Source organism: Lactuca sativa, chromosome 1 (assembly GCF_002870075.4).
Source record: "Lactuca sativa cultivar Salinas chromosome 1, Lsat_Salinas_v11, whole genome shotgun sequence".
Classification (NCBI taxonomy): domain Eukaryota; kingdom Viridiplantae; phylum Streptophyta; class Magnoliopsida; order Asterales; family Asteraceae; genus Lactuca; species Lactuca sativa.
In genome coordinates, this window is record NC_056623.2 from 81,270,660 (window position 1) to 81,290,559 (window position 19,900).

A 19,900-nucleotide genomic window follows, 5' to 3' on the forward strand; every position below is an offset into this window, starting at 1 on the left:
TGACCAAGAAGTCGGTAGTGTTTCGCTGGGGTCATAAGCAGCAGACATCCTTTGAGACGCTCAGGCAGCGACTGTGCGAGGCGCTGATTCTCACCCTGCCAGAGGGAATGGATGACTTTGTAGTCTACTGTGACGCTTCGATCACATGTATGGGAGCAGTGTTCATGCAGCTGGGGCATGTGATAGCTTATGCCTCGAGACAGTTGAAGCCTCACGAGGCTAACTACCTGACACATGATTTAGAGCTGGAGGCGGTAGTGTTCATCCTTAAGATTTGGAAGCATTACCTATATGGGGTCTGGTGTACTATTTACACGGACCACAAGAGTCTGAGGTACCTCCTTCATCATCCGAGCTTGAACATGAGGCAGCGTCGATGGTTAGATATGGTAAAGGACTATGATTGTGAGATCCTTTACCACCCGGGCAAGGCCAACGTAGTGGCCGACGCCCTGAGCCGCAAGGTGGTAGCGGCTCCAATTTGGGATATATGTCTGAGGATGACAGTGATTACTCCACTGTTGGAGCAGATTAGAGAGGCGCAGGTTGAGGGCCTGAAGGAGGAGCGCCAGAAGAGCTACATAGGAGGGTCTAGGTACGTACTGGGGTGGAGTACGGAAAGTGTTGATGATGAGGCCCACAAGTCTCGGTTCTCCATCCATCCAGGGGTGACGAAGATGTACAGAGATCTTCGACCTGATTATTGGTGGCCCTGCATGAAGCGGGACATAGCTTTGTATGTGGAGAGATGCCTTACCTATAGGAAGGTCAAGGCAAAGCACCAGAGGCCTCATGGCACGATGCAGCCGTTAGACATTCCCGTGTGGAAATGGGAAGATATCGCTATGGATTTCAATCTTCCCATGACCGCGCGTAGGGTTGATTCGATATGGGTTATAGTGGATCGATTGACCAAGAGTGCCCATTTTATACCGATCCAGGAGAGCACTCGGCCGAGAAGTTGGTCGAGATTTATATGTGAGAGGTAGTGGCACGTCATGGAGTGCCTGTCTTGGTGGTGTCAGACCGAGACGTCCGGTTCACTTCCAGGTTTTGGAAGCGGTTTCACGACGAGATGGGTACTCGTCTCCATTTCAGCACCGCTTTCCACCCTCAGATGGATGGGTAGAGCGATAGGATGATTCAGACTCTCGAGGACATGCTTCGGGCATGTGTGTTGGATTTCAGTGGTAGTTGGGATACGTATCTTCCATTAGCGGAATTTTTGTATAACAACAGCTATCACTCCAGTATAGACCGATTTCTCTTCAAGATGCTCTACGGGAGGAACTGCAGGACCCCAATTTGTTGGGGTGAGTTCAGACAGAGATTCATGGGGAGTACGGAGGTAGTACTCAAGACCAAGGAGCGGACTCAGCAAGTTCGGAGCAAGCTCCAGACTGCTCAGAGCCGGCAGAAGAGTTACGCCGACAAGCGGCGTTCGGACTTGGAGTTTCAGGTGGGCGACATGGTCCTCCTGAAAGTGTCACCCTGGAAGGGTGTTATCAGGTTTCAGAAACGGGGCAAGCTAGGCCCCAGGTTCATTGTTCCATTTAGGGTTTTGGCCCGGGTTGGTCGGGTTGCGTATCGTTTAGACCTTCTAGTAGAGCTCAGCCAGATCCACAGCATGTTCCATGTTTCTCAGTTGCGGAAGTTCTTGGTGGATGATTTAGCAGTGATACCTCTTGAGAAAATTTAGGTTGATGATAGCTTGAACTACATAAAGAGACCCGTGGCTATTCTAGATCGCAAGACGAAGGACCTGAGGAACAAGAGGGTGGAGTTAGTGAAGGTGCAGTGGCGGCACCGAAAGGGTTCGGAGTGGACGTGGGAGCCCGAGGAGGAAATGAGAGAACACTACCCAGAGTTGTTTCCCAAGACAACAGACTTTGAGGATGAAGTCTAAGACAAGTGGGGGAGAATTGAAACACCCGGTCTCAGGTACGCATTTAATTTCAAGTCAAATTCCATATTTTGCTCTTGGACTCGGCGAGTTGGGGACTCAACTCGTCGAGTAGGATCGACTCCGGATTGGGGGATTTTATGACCTCCTCAGCGAGTCGGAAGTCAGACTCGACGAGTAGGAGTTGTCTGGGTGAAACCCAAAATTGGAGGGTTTGCACCCTATTTAAACATCTTCTCAGGCTTCCACCCCCAGCCTCCATCACCTCCAGAGCATTTCACCTGAAACCCTAATCCTCCATAAGTGATCTTGAGCTTTCTTGGTTGTTTTGAGTGTTTCTTGGTGTGTTTTGAAGCTAGAGCAAGAAGTGGAAGATACAAGACCCAAGGGGGAAGGAGTAGATCCAGAAACTACACCTCATTTTCCATCTTTTCTGGTAATCAAGCTTAAAACTTGGTCTTCTTCCTCTTAGATCTATTTGTCCCCATATTAAGAGGGTTTTGGCTCAAAACCTTGGTCCTTGATGGTTGGGATGTCCCAAGTGGTTCATATCTCAGATCTAGGTTCTAGGGAGGAGTACATGGCATAAAGATGCAAGATTTGTGGCCATGATAGCCCCATGCATCCTATAGACCTCATTTTTAGGTCCTTTGAGCTAAAATTCCCATGCATGTACGTAAAGTTCATAAATTTACGTGTTATATTGTCTTAAGGAGTCCAGATCTACCTTTTGGATGAGAGTTGTACATCAAAAATCGAGTAATGGATTTGGACAATGGTCGACTCGGCGACTCGTTCTTAGTAGTCAACGAGTCCAAGACAATCTCCCAACCCATGAAGAAGGACTCGACGAGTCGCAGACTAGTAGCACTTATGATAAAGATGAACTCGACGAGTTCAAGGTCGAACTCGGCGAGTCAGTTGAAGATTGTCCCAATATCAGTTGAAGGAGAACTCGTCGAGTTGGCGGGACAACTCGGCGAGTCGAGTCAACTGGATGTTGACTTTGACCAGGATAGTTGAATTTGGCCAAGGGTAAAATGGTCATTTTACCCTAAGATCAGTATCAGTTTTTGACTAAGTGTCTTTATGGAATTTATAGTCGGAGATTCGCCGGAGCAGCAGACAGAGATTTCTCACCGAGAGTTGCAGCAGTCCGCCAATTTTTAGGACTTGATGGCTATTACCGCAGTTTCATACAAAACTTCTCCAGAATTGCTAAACCTCTTACTTCCCTGACTCAAAAGGGTGTAACTTTTAGTTGGGGAGAGAAACAAGACTCTGCATTCCTCACACTGAAGCAAGCCCTGTGCAGCGCACCTATCTTGTCTCTTTTAGAAGGGACAAAAAACTTCGTAGTTTACTGCGATGCATCCAATCAGGGGCTAGGTTGTGTACTTATGCAGTGATGAAAGTTTATTGCATATACCTCGAGACATCTAAATGCACACGAAGTCAACTACACCCCGCATGATTTTGAGTTGGGAGCTGTAATCTTTGCACTAAAAATCTGGAGACATTACCTTTATAGTACCAAGTGCACTATCTTCACCGACTACAAAATTCTCCAACACATCTTCGACCAAAAAGAACTTAACATGAGACAGAGATGATGGGTAGAGCTACTCAATGATTACGAATAAAAAATTTGCTATCATCCCAGAAAAGCCAATGTAGTAGCAGATGCCCTTAGTCGAAAAAAATACACAGGTCGTAGAGTGAAGGCACTAACCATGACAATCCATTCACATTTGTCCACACAGATCAAAGAGGCTTAGCTAGAAGCTTTGAAGCCAAATAATGTGGCAGATGAAGCCTTAAGAGAAATGGAGAAAAACTTAGAAATCAAGGGTGACGGAGTTCGCTACTTCATGAACCGAATCTAGACACCAAAGTTTGGTGGATACAGAGAGGTTGTCATGAACGAAGCCCACAAAACTCGATACTCCATTCATCCGGGTTCAGATAAGATGTATATGGATCTCAAGAAACATTATTGGTGGTCAAACATGAAAGCTGAGATTGCTACCTACATGGGCAAGTGCCTAACTTGCGCCAAGGTCAAGGTAGAGTATCAAAAGCCCTCGGGGTTGCTTTAGCAGCCATAGATACCTGAGTGGAAGTGGGAGCAGATTACATTGGATTTTATAACTAAGTTGCCCAAGACCAAAGATGGGCATGACACTATTTGGGTAATCATCGATAGATTAACCAAATCCGCTCACTTCTTGCCAATAAAGGAAACAGACAAGATGGAGAAACTAACCAGAATATACATCATAGAGATAGTACCACTGCATGGTGTGCCCATATCTATTATCTCAGATAGAGATAGTAGATTCACCTCACGATTTTGGCAGTCATTACAGAAATCTCTGGGAACTAGTTCGGACTTGAGCACAACCTACCATCCGCAAACTGATGGGCAGAGTGAGAGAACCATTCAAACACTAGAAGACATGCTAAGATCCTGTGTGGTTGATTTTTGTAAAGCATGGGATACCCATTTGCCACCTGTCGAGTTTTCATACAACAATAGCTACCACCAAGGAGGTGCCAAAAGCTAAAGGCCATGCATTTCAGATTACCACAGAGGAGGCACGTGAAGACCCGAATGTTTTGATTGGTACATTTCTAGTCAACTCTAGACCTGCTCATATCTTATTTGATTTTGGTGCCTCGGATTCTTTTGTGTCTCATGAATTTGCGTATTCCTTTCAAATTGCTTGTTATGCACTCGCACAACCATTTCATGTAGATACTACGGGAAGTATATCGTTACTTGTTGATAAAGTCTATAGGGATTGTGTGATAGAAACTGAAGGCTATAATTTTCTTGCTAACTTGATTCATATCTCCTTGCCCAACTTTGATATTATTCTCGGCATGGATTGGTTGTTGAAGAACTGCGCAGAACTCTTGTGCTATGAAAAGATAGTATGTATTCCCACTGAAGGGGAGAATCTTATTTATGTCTACGGTGAAAAAAGACTTAAAATCGTAAAAATAATCTCTTTCCTAAAAGCTCATAAATTCATATCGAAGGGGTGTTCTATCTATCTGGCCTACACAGTTGATATCTCAAAAGAGGAGAAGAAAATGGTAAATAATGTTCCCATTGTTAATGAATATCCTGATGTTTTTCCCGCAGAATTGCCTGGACTTCCTCCGGAGAGGCAAGTAAAATTCCGAATTGACCTTGTGCCTGGTGCTGCTCCGATTGCAAAGACTCTTTATCGTCTTGCGCCAGCTAAAATGAAAGAAATGATGTTCCAACTGCAGGAATTACTTGACAAAGGCTTTATTCGACCGAATACCTCTCCTTCGGGTGCTCCAGTGTTATTTGTCAAGAAGAAAGACGGATCGATGCGAATATCTATTGATTACCGTGAGCTAAATAAGGTAACTATCACGAACAAGTACCCACTACCTCGCATTGACGATTTGTTTGATCAACTTCAGGGTGTTAGCTATTTCTCGAAGATTGATTTGAGATCTGGCTATCATCAGTTGAAAGTACAAAAATAGGATGTACCGAAGACTACTTTTCATACTCGGTATGGGCATTATGAATTCCTTGTCATGTCGTTCGGTCTAACAAATTTTCTTGCTGTATTCATGGATATGATGAATCGTGTATGTTGTCCAATGCTCGATAAATTTGTCATCGTATTCATTGATGATATTCTAATCTATTCCAAGTCTGAAGCTAATCATGCCATTCATATTCGTGAAGTATTAGAACTTCTTCGAAAGGAGAAATTATATGCTAAATTCTAAAAATGTGAATTTTGGCTTCGCTAAATTCAATTTCTCGGCCATGTGATTTCAGGTGACGATATATCCGTAGATCCTACCAAAATTGAAGCCATTCAGAATTGGGAAGCACCTCATAATGCTTCTGAAATTCGTAGTTTCTTGGGTCTCGCGGGATATTACCAGAGATTCATTAAAGATTTCTCACGTATAGTTGTACCTCTCACGAGTCCTACACGGAAGGAAGTGAAGTTCAAATGGAGTAAAGCCCAAGAAAAAGCTTTCTCAACTTTAAAAGATCTTTTCACTCATGCTCCAATCTTATCACTCCCAGAAGGTGATAATGATTTCTCTGTATATAGCGATGCTTTAAGGTTGGGACTCGGTTGTGTGGTGATGCAACGTGGTAAAGTGATAGCCTATGCCTCAAGACAACTAAAAGATTATGAAAAGAATTATCCCACTCATGACCTCGAACTCACTACAGTGGTATTTTCCCTAAAACTTTGGAAACATTATCTTTTTGGTACAAAATGCCAATTGTTTACCGAGCACAAAATTCTCAAGTATATATTCAGTCAGCAAACTCTAAATATGAGACAACAACGAGCCATGGAGTTGATCAAAGATTATGACTGTGAAATCCTGTATCATCTTGGAAAGGCCAATGTAGTTGTCGATGCACTTAGAAGAAAAGTTTATCATAATAGTGTGTGTTATGTTATTACTCACACTACAATAAAGTTCACTATTCTAGATGAACTAGAGAAATGGAAAGTAGAGGCCCTAAAGCCAGAAAATGTGAAGAAAGAAGGGATGGTACACTATACTTATGTTTTACTATATGATCTACGAATATTGAAGGTATTTAAGAATCGAATATGGATTCCAAAGATTGGTGGATTAAGACAAAAGATTTTAGATGAAGCTCAAAAGTCTACACTATCAATACATCCTGGTACAAGTAAAATGTACTATGATGTAAAAGTTGATTATTGGTGGTATGGATTAAAGAAATACATTTGAATATACGTACAAGAATGTTTAGTATGCTTACAAGTCAAAGCAGAACACCAAAAGCCTTACGGAATTCCAGAAAGCCTTAGTGTTCCCGTGTGGAAGTGGGAAGAGTTATCCATGGATTTTATTACCAAATTGCCAAAGACTACTAGACATAATGATAGTATTTGGGTAGTTGTCGACCGATTGACTAAAAGCGCACATTTTCTTGCCATGCATGAAACAGCTCCAATGGAGAAATACATACAAGTGTACCTGGATGAAATTGTTGCGAGACATGGTGTGCCACTAAAGATTATTTCCGATCGCGATACTTGCTTCACCTCTCATTTTTGGGCGAGTATGCAACGTGAATTGGGATCTCGAGTTGCTCTCAGTACAACTTATCATCTCCAGACAGACGGTCAGACGGAGAGAACGATCCAAACAGTAGAAGATATGCTTCGTGCATGTGTCTTGGAGTTCGGTGGTAATGGGACAAATACTTTCCTCTTGTCGAATTTTCATATAATAACAGTTACCATGCTTCAATCAAAATGCCACCATATGAAGCACTATATGGACGTAGATGCCGTACTCCATTATGTTGGCATCAAGTAGGACAGAAAATCCTTGGAGGCCCTAAAATGATTCAAGACACCACTAACAAGATTCAAATTGTACGAGAAAGAATGAAAGTGGCCCAGGATCGACAAAAGTCATATGCAAAAAGGAGGAGATGACCCATAGAATTCTAGGTGGGTGATTTCATAATGTTGAAGGTATCCCCGTGAAAAGGCATTATACAATTTGGGAAGAAAGGAAAACTAAGTCCTAGATTTGTTGGTCCTTTCAAAATCATCTAGAGAATTGGTAAGCAAGCATACCGTTTGGAATTGTTGGAAGATTTGGCAGGTATTTATGACGTGTTTCATGTGAGTTATCTGCATAAATGTTTAAGCATATATGATAAAGCGGTTCCGTTATCCTAGGTGAAACTGGATAACAAGTTAAGATATGTAGAGGAGCCTGAAGAGATCGTAAACGAAAGAACGACTAATCTACGTAATAAAGAAGTGGAGTTGGTGCTTGTCAAGTGGAAACACCATAGAGGCCCAAATTATACTTGGGAAAATAAGAATGAGATAAGAGCAAAATATTACCATTTGTTTAAATCGTTGTAATTTCGGGGACAAAATCCTCAAAAGGATGAGGTATTTGTAACATACACGTTCAGTTATCGTGTTTTGTTTAAAGAAGAATATTATTAAATAATATATGATTTTGAGTATTGAGTTCTAACAAGATAGTTTTATGAAGAATTGAAGTAAAACTATGTTTAGAATCATTCGGGAAGTATTGGAAGTCTTATGAGACTCCAATCAAAAGTCAAATATTGAAATTAACGAAAATATAAATTTGGAAATAAATAAAAAATAATGTTATTGAAAGTTGTAGATTATCTCGTTAGAAACATTTAGTCAAAAACCTCATCGAAATTCGAGTTATGACAAAGAAGTTATGACCAATCGAAGATCCGCGACAAAACCGACAAAACACTATTTAGCGTAAAAAGTGAGTTTCCGATAAACTACTTTTTAACTTTAGTGATCTAAATGAAAGTCGTATTATTCGTTAAACTGAGAATTTTCATAAAAAGAACGTCCAAATCGGACTTTGTATGAGGAAGTTATGATTTTTCTAAGTTTCAATATAGCAGTATACAGCTAAAAAATCGAAACAAAGATCGAGTGATTTTTAGCCGACACAACCTAAACGAGAATCGAAGGTCTTGTCAATAGTAGTACAACGGTAAAAAGACAGAAGAAAACGGAGGTCAGATGAAGAAGTTATGATTTTTAACGGATTTTCCTGTCCCGCTCTGTTAAAAATAATAATAAAAATAATAAAGTCAAAATTAGCCAAGTAGTCTAAACGAAAGTTGTAGAGTATAATCTCGCCTATGCGTGCATATAAAGAACGTCAAAAACGGAGCTCGTATGCGAAAGTTATGAATTTTTGAAAATCTGGGCACAAATTCTAAAAATTCTTACAAACACTAGGCCTAGAACCGGCCACATCACCCGATCCTCGCAGCTGCCCCGTGTTCCGACCAGATGACGAGTCTGAAGCACGGCCCAACGAGAATCTGACACGTGTTGCGTTCGTGGAGACGTCTAAGCCGAGACATGTGCCTCGCATCCGAAGCCGACGTGTGCCCTCCCCCTCGCCTGCGAAGCTGCCGCGTGTCCCTCTTCCCTTCGGATCCAAGCCCTCGCACATATATAAGAAGGTGCGAACCCTCCCGGTTAATGTTACCAAATTTCATAATTTTCACCCCTAAACCCATTTTTAAGCTATTTTACAACCCCCGAAGCCTCGGGATCATACCTAACACCTGAAGAATGTCCTGAAGTGCCCGAAGACCCTGAGAAATTGATCTTTTCGGTTTGAAGCTCAACCCTCGCAAGGCCCGGTTTTCAATAAAGCTCCCGGTTTTCATCGAAGAAAGTTAATTATAGAAACAAAGTGTTGTCCAAATTGCTATTTTAACCTCCGGTTATTTCGCGGTGAGTTCAAATTATAGGAACAATTATATGTTATGTGTTATATGTGTTATGTGTTTTCCCATGTTATTATGATAATGAGCTATACCTTTGACCATGAAGTGAATGACTAAACATCACTTGGGTATTGATATGTAGCCTTTGACTATGAAGTGAATGAGTAAGCATCACTTTGGCACTGGAAAAATGTTGGATAGGGCTGAAAGCCTGTAAATTCTAGCAAAATGTTAATTCAGAGATCGTTTATTTTCTGTGTCACTTGGGTTGAAGTCTTATTGATGTACATCCGATAAAATTGTTGTATCTCATTGATTGTAAATTTTTGAATCCAATCATGTGTTGATATGGAAAGTTTGTCACATGTGTCTTTGTTGTTCTTTGTTCCTCTTGCTTTTTTCATATTGGTATATATATATGGCATAACGTTATATCGTATCTATTTTTGAACTCACTAAGCGTCACCGCTTATCTCTCTCAGTGTTTAACTATTACAGGTAATAAGGATCCAATATAGACTCATACTGTTGGAAGATTTAGAATAGTTAATAATATTACTTTTGTATTTAGTGATCGTGTATGTATAAAATTATAATTTCCTGGGTAGTTATGTAATATACTAAAACTTAGTCGGTTTGTATCCAGTTTTTTGCAATTAAACTTCAATGTAAAATATTGTTTATGAATATACATATAGCATGTTTTAGAGTAACTTGGAGTAATAATGTTAAGTATGAAAGAGGTCTTTCATGTATGTAAGACTAGGGTTCAGTCCATGGCAATGGATTCGGGGTTGGGCCCATATACTCCATGGGGTTGGCCCCGTTACTCATGATATATGTATGTAGACATGAGATTTAATTTCTCGACGCTAAAATTGAGATATTATGTGGATGTATTGTATGTATGACGAAATGTGTGGTATATTGGAAAACTCATCAAGCTTTATGTTTACAGTTGTGGATTAAAATATTTTGTAGGTCGTTCGCGAAAAGAGTTTGGCAGGACTGTACACATGCATAGAAGATATTTGTTTTCGTGGTTTTGTTAACTTAACTCTGATATTGTATGGTTTTAATCAAATGAATGTTACTTAATGGTTTTTAAAAAACAAATGTTTTAATTGGTTATTTTATTTTAAAATTAAAAAAAAAATCTCTTTGGAATTTTTGGGACGTTACATTTTGTGTGAAATTCACTAAAAAAGTAATTGTAAAAATATTATTCAGTGAAAATTGTCTTTGTATACTTTGAATTTTTTTGTAAAAAAATGTTCATATTTTAATGAAGATCATAATTTATAAATAAAAAAAATCAGATCTTCAAAACCATTTTCAAAAGGAAAATAAATAGTGTATTTGAGTAAGCTTATGTAAAATCTATAACTATTTATGACCTTCATTAAACATAATAAAAGTTTTATATAGGTGTAACCAGTAATTAGCAACAAGTTGCACCACTAATTTTTTTTTTTATGACGAAACAAATTATTTTGAAAACCATTAATTGATTTTGGGGTTTTAACATTATTATGTATGACCCAGTAGATTTTATTGAAGAACTTCACAACATCTAACACAAAGAAACTAAAATTATCAAACGCGAAATGTATAAGCGTGCATTTGTTTATAAAAAAACAGAAAAAATAAACTAATTTATGGCAAATTATACTACTGAGTTTGTTTTTTGTTTTTCTAAAAAACGAGACCTACAAAATAAATAAAAGACAAAACTTCAAAAATGGTCCCTATGGTTTTCAAAAATATCAAGTTTAGTCTCTAAGTTCAAAAAGCTTCACAGATGGTCCCTGTGGTTTCAAAACTTTTAACAAATGGTCATTTTCGCTAACACCGTTAACATTTAACCGTTAAGTGAAGGGCATTTCAGTCATTTCAAACTATATGGACCATTTATGAAGTTTGCCTTAATTTTTTAAAAAAAAAAAAGAAAAAAAAATATAATTATTTAATATTAAAGGGCCCTACCTCTCTCCTTCTCTCACACACACACACACACACACATGTCTTTCTCTTTAACCTCGAAAAACATTGAACCCCATCTCTATTAGAACCAATAGCTTGCCATCTGCTTCCACATATCCACTGCAATCCCTTCCTGTCAACAACCCTAAATCAGATTTAGGTAAAAAGCATCATGAACTGATTACAGAACGAGAGGCAAAATTTACTCCTAAACATGTGCAAGCTACCTTATTCCTACTATCAGACGACCACCATTGTTTTCATTACACAACATTGTTAAGTTTCTCATCCTGGAACACAAGCAACCATGAATTGGGTTAACGAAAATGTGCCATCGTCGTGATTTTGATGTCGTTGTGAACTAGGCCACCGTGAATGTGCCAGCGCCAACAATCTGGGTCTTGTTGGTGCAAAAGAGCCCTAGGATTTTTTGAAAGGAATTACTGGGTAAGAAAGGGTCTGTGGTTTTGATTTTGAAATCAAAGATGAAAGGCTTTAGGATTTTTAGAATGAATCCACTTATGTATTGTATATGCTCGATCGAGCTTTATCCCCCAACAACCCCTTTACAGACATTGATCGCCCGAGTTTCCCTTGGGTTTGTTTTTCAGACGCTCGTGTTCGACTTGTACGATCTCCAATGAAATGTTCTTTCTGATAACACAAAATGAAACTTGTACGATCTCCAAGGAAGAAGAACTAGAATGTGATGTTGGCTATGATTAATGTCAAAAATAAGAAATCAAACGCCCAGTTGATCCAATCCCACATGCACCTCTTACAGTTGAATCAATATTTTCAATCTCAACATTATCTCGAATAGAGAATTCCTTGTTTGTTTGACTCGAATAGGGAAGAGAAATAGGGATTAGGGTACGGTGAGATGTAGTGGAAGTTATCGATTTCCACCATCTTCTTCACTAGCCAATTTCGTTGGTGGCCTTCTAGGAGTAACCTGCATCTTCCCCTGTTCCTTCCTATGGCTAATGTAAGAGAGAGCGAGAGAGAGATAGAGAGAGAAGATGGTGTGTGTGAGAGAGAGAGGGGGTGGGACCCTTTAATATTAAATAATTATATATTTTTTCTTTTTTTTTAAAAAAAATAAGGTAAAACTTTATAAATAGTCCTTGTGAAAGTGAAATGACAGAATTGCCCTTCACTTAACGGCCAAAAGCTAACGGTGTTAGCGAAAAGGACTATTTGTTAAAAGTTTTGAAACCACAGGGACCATCTGTGAGGTTTTTTGAACTTAAGGACTAAACTTGATATTTTTGAAAACCACAGGGTCCATTTTTGAAGTTTTGTCTAAATACAAATTAAGTAATGAAAACGAAAAATGAAATTCTTTCTGTTTTCAAAATGGGCCAGATATAATGAATTAGTCAATTTCCTTTGTTGGACTGGCTTTAACTTTTGTTTTGTAGTCCAATTAGCAGCCCATTTATTCTCCAGTTGCTAAATCTTCCTTCAACCCTTTTACCCCCTTCTCCTCACCAGGTAACCCCTTCCCTCCATCTATCTCTATCTCTATCTCTCTCTCTCTCACACACACACACATAAACGCACTCTTTCTCTCACTACATGCATGGAAGATGAATTAAAGAGTCCATTGTACACAATGCGAATTATCTGTACGTAATCTGTAATGAAATATGCTCTATGTAATCTGCGCGCTAAGTGTTCGATGAAATGCTTCAGAGAGATGTGACTTTCATTATCGCGATTGGTTGCTCGTTAACATAATTGAATTCGAGTCGAGTAACAAATAGATCCGAATCATTCATTACTTACATCGTTGACCATGAAGCGTGTGTTGTTCAACTACATTCCATCATTGAGATACTCATCAGATTCGTTACTACTGAAAACCGGAGACAAATTGAAACAAACAAGAATATTTTCAAGTCAAGATCTAGTTCAATTTTCGAAGCTGAGTTTTGATGCAAATCCTCTTCATCTCGATTCTGAATACGCAAAGAAGGCGGGATATACAGATCGAATAGTTCCTGGAATTCTTGTTGCGTCTCTATTCCCAACAATCATTGCTTCTCATTTCGTAAGTTTTTCACTTTTTCAGATTTATATGTAATATGAATGTGTTTTGATGAAGATGATTATTTTTATTACACTAGTGAATTGATTTGTAGGCTGGAGCAGTATATGCCTCACAGACATTGCATTTCAGATTGCCTGTTTATGTAGACGATGAGATTATTGGTGAAGTTGAAGCTACTAACATAAGAGAAATGAAGAAGAAATACGTGTGAGTAGAAAATCTTTTAACTCTTTTCATTTCAAGTGAAGTATGAAAGGATTTTGTATTGAATTCTTGAGTTCTAACTCTTTTTTTTCTTCAATTGGGTTAGTGCCAAATTTGCAACCAGATGTTTTAATAAGAATGGAGTTCTTGTTCTTGATGGAGAGGCTATGGCTGTGTTGCCAACATTATGTCCAGTGCAAACATGAATTTGGATGGATTGAAAGCCATAATGAAGTGTTGTTTGCTTTTTATGTACGTGTATTGCATAACCCAACATGGTATGTGTAATGAAATCAAATAATGAAAAGATCAAGTAATTTAAACTTTTTTTTATTTAAATATTTTTTGTTTGCTATAAGATTTGAATTCTTTTTTTTATTTTTATTTTTATTTCTATATATTCTAATTCTGATGTTTATGATAAGAGATGGTTGGTTCATAATAGTTTTGATATACATTCAAAATTTCCTAGAAGTAACTTGTAATTTGCTTGGTTGATATCAAATAAAATAAATTTAATAACAAAGGCTGAATTATTATTTTTATTTCTATATAATATTAGGTTTAACAAATATTAAATCGAGTAAATTACACGATTCATCCCTGGTGTAAGTGTCAAATTGAACGTTTAGTCCCAAATATAGAAATTAACTCGGCCCATTTTTTATATTGTTAAAAGTTGCATTTTCACCCCTTGAAGACATGAAATGACTATAATACGCTTCTTAATTTCTTTTCCATTTATTTTTTAGATTTTTAATTATTAAAAAATGTTTTAATTAAACTTGTGGGTCCCTTTCCACTCCTTTTGTACCATTTCCATTTTCTCTCGTTTAAACCCTAAACACCACCCCCTCTATATCTTCACCACTCCTCTAAGACAATGACCTGCATCTCCATCGGAAACAATCTTCATCTCTACTGGAAATCGTCCATCTGTCATTATCAATTAGAACCGACTTGGATCAGCCACGCCATCAAACGTCCCTCATCTAACCCTTACCCTCACCACCCACTCCCCCTTTATCTTCACCGCCGACTGCCAGAGTAAATTGCTCAAAACTTGAAACTTAAAATCAAAACTGAAATCACTCAAACCCGAGTCAAATTCAAATAAATCATTATCGTTCAAGAACCTAAAGCTCAAAATGATCCCACTCACTAATGAAACTAAAAGCAAACATGAAGCTCAAAATCAAAACAGAAATTACACCTAAAAACTTAATCAAACTTGATTCTCAAAATGAAACATGAGTTCCAACTTGGAACTCAAAATGTAACTTGGAATCAAACTGAAAATCGAACTCGAGTTCAAACCCACAATCAAACCTGAAAACCAAGCCCAAAATCGAAGCATAGCGAGAGTGATATGGGAAGAAGACAGGCAGAGACAGAAGAGGTGCAGTAGTTCTAGCGAAGCTGCCTCACTTGACAGCAACGATGATCGAATATGGTGGTGGTTTGAATCACCTGATACAGACAAAACATCTCCAATTTCTTCAAAGGGACATACATTTTCGAGAAGAAGACAACGTTTTAGAGGTTGGATATTTGCTCGACTTTTGTAAGATTTTACAACTTAGACATTCCCGACGATGACACAGGAGGATGTTGTGAGAACTGAGAAGAGAGGAAGGGGAAGAGAACCTCGAGTTCGGTTTTGTTTTGATAGGGAGAGGTTGAAGAGGGTAACATACAAAAAGGTGGGGTTACTTTAATTTCTTTTTTAATAAAAAACTCAAAAGTAATAAACAGTTGAAAAATAAATGGAAAAGAAATAGAAGACAATATAGTCATTTCATTCGCGACAAGGATGAAGCATGTAATGTTTAACAGTATAAAGGACAGTCCAAGTTAATTTTTGAAAATATGGATTAAACGTGAAATTTAACACTTACCCCAGGGACTTACTCTAACACCTCAATACAATCGAAAATTGTTTTAGAAAATTGTTTCTAACCACATATTCATGTCAAGCTCAATTGTTATCTCAATGTCACATCCTACTGCGATACTGTCTTTATCAAACTCAGGGAGTGTTTGTTTTATCTTTTAAACCATCTTTTAGTTTTTAAGGAAAAGATAAAAAGCTAAAAAATATTTGGTAAAAACAACAGATCTTGTAAAAGCTACTTTTGGATGCAATGAAAATGAACTTTTTAGAAAAGCCAGGTAAACCTTGCAACTTTTCCTAAAAAAACTTTTGCTCTCTCAAAAGCTAAGCCAAACACCCGCTCAACCGTCTCTTAACAGATTTTTTTTTTTTTAAATTTAATCAACAGATAAATTGTCTATTTTCTCATGTAATCAAAGTTGACTAATATAGAATGAGATTAAATAGTTTGTAATATCAATGTCAAAGTTACATATATTTTCGAATGCCTCTACTTATAATACATAATAAATAAATAAACCAATTACGTTTCGATTGGATTTTAATTAAATTTGGATTACTCTTATTTATATTTGAAAACCATAATCAATTCCAATTCGGTTGATTGGATTTGATTGAATCAATCCATTGAAACAAACGTCCTACATTTAACAACCAAACACACCAATTTCTCAAACTCCAAAACCATAAACCAAACATGCCTAAAAACAATGCGAGGAGAAGAAACAAGAAGAAAATGGAGTAAAAATCATTTTATTTCCGCTAATAATAATAATAAAATTACAACATGTAGGCCGTTTAAGAAAAGTCCAAAATCTCGAATTGCTACAAAACCAGAGACCCTATTTGGTCACAAATATCATTCATCATCATATGGACATACCTTGTGGTGCAGCAGCCATGGGTGCCTTAGGTTTAGGCTTTTCCACAACAATTGCTTGTGTGGTCAAAACCATTCCTGCAACCGAAGCTGCATTCTGCAAAGCACATCTTGTAACCTTTGCAGGATCAATAACTCCTGATTCCACCAGATTCTCATACTTATCTGTCATTGCATTGTATCCCATTTCCCATTCGCTTTCCTTCACCTTTTCCACCACCACTTCCCCTTCAACTCCCGCGTTCTGTGCAATCAGTGATGCCGGTGACACCAATGCCTACATTCCATTCCATTCCAATCAATTATAAGCTATAGTTGAAAAGCTACTATGAGTAGGTTTTTGAAAAGCTGCCTTGTAAGATAACTTTTTTAAAGAGTGTATAAAACAAACAACATGAAGGATAAACTAAACAAACCATTTTATACCTTTTGAATGATATCAGCACCCAATCGTTCATCAGCATCTTCAATTGTCTCTTTAATCGCTGGAACCAAAGTGGATAAATGCACAAATGCAGCACCACCTCCAGGAACAATACCTTCTTCAATGGCAGCAAATGTTGCATTTTTAGCATCTTCAATTCTAAGCTTTCTGTCTTCCAATTCTGTTTCAGTTGCAGCACCAACTTTAATAACTGCAACTCCACCAGACAACTTTGCAATTCTTTCTGATAATTTCTCAGAATCATAAACCGAATCAGTCTCAGATAACTCCTTTTTGATCTGAGCAATTCTTGATTGGATTTCATCTTTTGATGCAGCATCAGCAATCATGGTGGTTGAGTCTTTAGTGATTGTGATCTTTCTAGCTATTCCAAGTTGCTCAACAGAAGCATTCTCAACAAGTAACCCCAAGTCACTTGCTTGATACTCAGCTCCTAATAAAAAAAAAGATTCAGATTTCAGATTGACTATGATGAAAGGAGATGATTATGAATTTATGATTACCTGTCATGATTGCAATATCTTGAAGTAAAGCTTTTCTTCTTTCACCAAAACCAGGTGCTTTAATGGCTGCAACATTGAGGATGCCTCGAAGCTTGTTGACAACAAGAGTGGCTAAAGCTTCACCTGTCACATCTTCAGCTATGATCAACAATGGAGCTCTTAATTGTGTGGTTTTTTCGAGTAATGGGATGATCTCCTTGATTGAAGATATCTTTTGATCTGTGATTAGAACCCTAGCGTTTTCGAATTCAACCAGGAGTTTTTCGGGGTTGGTGACAAATTGTGGAGAGATGTATCCTCTATCAATCTGCAAACCATCAAGAAACAGATGTTAAATACTTTGATTTACACCTTTGTTTAGAATATAATTTGACATTCAAGTTACAAACCTCCATTCCTTCTTCAACATCAACGGTTGTTTCAAATGAGGAAGATGATTCAATAGACAAGACACCATCTGCTCCGACCTTGTCAATGGCATCAGCAATCATGGCTCCGATAACATCATCATTTCCAGCAGAGATTGAAGCAATGGCTTGAAGATTGAAGAAGATAACAAGGATTTGATCAGAAGATGAGATAATGGATGATGAAAGTTTGAAGTAAAGAAAGTTTGTTACCTCTGATATCTTCAGAACCTTTTACAGGTCTAGCTCTCTTTTCAAGCTCCTCAATTAAACCCAATACAGTTTTGTCAATACCTTTCTTTAATGACACTGGATTAGCACCTGAAGTGACACTTAAGAGACCGAGTTTGATGATTTCACGGGCAAGAACTGATGCTGTTGTAGTACCATCACCAGCTGAGTCATTGGTCCTACTTGCAACCTGTATGAATACATTTCACAATTGTTAAACATGATATGGAAAACAGTAATCAATTAACTACAGAAATATAGGATAAAGGAGGAAGGAGGAGATTTCAAAGTTCAAACCTCTCTGATAAGAGCAGCACCAGCGTTTTCCATGGCGTCAGGAAGCTCAATAGCTCTGGCGATTGTAACTCCGTCATTAACCACCTTTGGGGAACCATATTCATCCAAAACAACATTCCTTCCTAACAAGTTCAGATACTAAGTGAATTAGTTCTGGATGATAGATTCGTAGTTTTATTAGAATCATAATTCAATTGCAATTATCTAAATCCAAACAAATTCATCACTCGTATCAGTCACTAAACGCCAATCGAAATTGGCGAGCATTCTAACCACCAAAACATGAAATGAAAAACAGGATACCTCTAGGACCGAGAGTAAGGCCAACGACGTCGGCAAGTTTATCGATTCCGGCCTGCATAGCCGCCCTCGACTTCTGGTCAAACGCAATATCTTTAGCCGCAGCTCGAACCACAAACCGGCGATTCGATTGTCTCATATTCACAGCAGTCTGCAATAGATTAATCCTCCTACTACCATCAAGAAAATTCCCCTGGTCACAGAAAAAACACCCCAAATTATCACCAGAAAACATAATGAATACATATAAGAAAGGTCAATTGAAGTAAAAACACTACCTTCTTATGGGAAGAAAGGATTGAAGCTGTAGATATCGCATTAGCAGACGCCATGTGAGAAGCTGCAAGTTCTCTTGGTTGTGTGGATAAGGGGGAGTTATGGGAGTTGAGTGAGGATTGTCGCTGTGAAGCTTATATTAGGGTTTCAGGGTTTAGCGACAAGTATCTACAGATACGACGTCGTTTAAGCGGTTAGTTGATCAACATTTGCAGAATATTGCATTCACCATCCGGAAGTTCCTTTGCTATAACAAAATAACCACCAATGTTTTGTAAATTAAAAAAGAAGACTTACGGTGTGTTTTGTTCATTGGAATTTCTTAGAATGTGATCAATTGTAATCAACTATTATGTTTTATTAGATTTTCAATACATTTTTACTTAGGGGTGCTTTGAGTTTTTTATATAAAAGATTCCTTGTTTTTTGAATTGCTAAAACGGAAATCCAGATATCCTCTATTATATCGTCTCATAGTCTTTAATTTGAATTTATAACTAATGTAATAATTATGAGATAAATTGTGTCTGTTGGCTTCTGAACCTATTTCTAGCTTTTACTTATTTTTAGTTTGAATTTTGCTAGCTTTTTGCTAGTTTCTGTCGTTTTAAAAAACTAACGTTTGTTAGTAAAAATGTTTCTTAGTTTATATGATTTTGAAAAATACAACATAAGAAAAAAAATTGATTAGCTTATGCAGTACCAAATGTAATAAGTTGTTTAGTCCGAATACTATTTTATGCAATTCATAGTACATACTCATTTATTCAAATTAGCTTATTAGTAGTACCAAACTCATATAAGCGACTAAGCACCTTCAAAGTTAAAAGTGTAATCCCAAATAACCATATGGTGAAATTGCATGGCATCTGATATCAAATTTAATGACACAATAAATTGGTCATCTATTGTATTTACCTAGAGTTTGTATAATCACATGTAATTTCAATAAAATAAGTATATGTCTCTCAGGCCGTAAACTCTCTAGTTCATCAATCTGTACTCCTCACCCTAACACTTCTATTTATACTTGGAATATGGGCCAGATAACACATGGGTCGTAAATGGGTTTACGACCGTAAGGTGTTTACGGCCGTAAACTCAGCCGTAAACTAGACCATAAATTCATAAATATTACAGAAAAATATAATTGCCCATAAAAGCAAAGTATAAACCATATTTTGACCCAACAATCTCCCCCTT

General features: G+C 37.8%; 2 protein-coding genes across 2 annotated transcripts; one reads left to right on the top strand and one right to left on the bottom strand.

Annotated features, from left to right (window-relative positions):
- Positions 1–12,667: 12,667 nt before the first annotated feature.
- LOC111886102 (uncharacterized) lies at positions 12,668–13,847 on the top strand. Its single transcript, XM_023882337.3, has 3 exons — positions 12,668–13,260; positions 13,352–13,467; positions 13,571–13,847. Exons 1-3 carry the CDS (start codon positions 13,006–13,008, stop codon positions 13,668–13,670), a joined length of 471 nt encoding a protein of 156 aa, XP_023738105.1. The 5' UTR covers positions 12,668–13,005; the 3' UTR covers positions 13,671–13,847.
- A 2,248-nt stretch (positions 13,848–16,095) lies between these two features.
- On the bottom strand, positions 16,096–18,859 carry LOC111886111 (ruBisCO large subunit-binding protein subunit alpha). The gene is made up of 8 exons (XM_023882345.2): positions 18,700–18,859; positions 18,425–18,614; positions 18,122–18,243; positions 17,807–18,014; positions 17,576–17,721; positions 17,187–17,493; positions 16,665–17,116; positions 16,096–16,515 (listed from the first exon to the last, which is right to left on the bottom strand). The coding sequence occupies exons 1-8, from the start codon at positions 18,751–18,753 to the stop codon at positions 16,228–16,230; spliced, it is 1,767 nt and encodes a 588-aa protein (XP_023738113.1). The 5' UTR covers positions 18,754–18,859; the 3' UTR covers positions 16,096–16,227.
- Positions 18,860–19,900: the final 1,041 nt, after the last annotated feature.

What these genes read in the sequence shown, in the direction of transcription:
- LOC111886102 (XM_023882337.3), top strand. Translation starts at nt 13,006, where the DNA reads ATGAAGCGTGTGTTGTTCAACTACATTCCATCATTGAGATACTCATCA. An exon ending in CAATCATTGCTTCTCATTTC is followed by an intron (nt 13,261 to 13,351) that starts GTAAGTTTTTCA and finishes ATTGATTTGTAG; the next exon opens with GCTGGAGCAGTATATGCCTC. An exon ending in GAAATGAAGAAGAAATACGT is followed by an intron (nt 13,468 to 13,570) that starts GTGAGTAGAAAA and finishes CAATTGGGTTAG; the next exon opens with TGCCAAATTTGCAACCAGAT.
- LOC111886111 (XM_023882345.2), bottom strand. Translation starts at nt 18,753, where the DNA reads ATGGCGTCTGCTAATGCGATATCTACAGCTTCAATCCTTTCTTCCCAT. An exon ending in ATGTTGAAGAAGGAATGGAG is followed by an intron (nt 17,494 to 17,575) that starts GTTTGTAACTTG and finishes GATGGTTTGCAG; the next exon opens with ATTGATAGAGGATACATCTC. An exon ending in GTGCTGATATCATTCAAAAG is followed by an intron (nt 16,516 to 16,664) that starts GTATAAAATGGT and finishes AATGGAATGTAG; the next exon opens with GCATTGGTGTCACCGGCATC.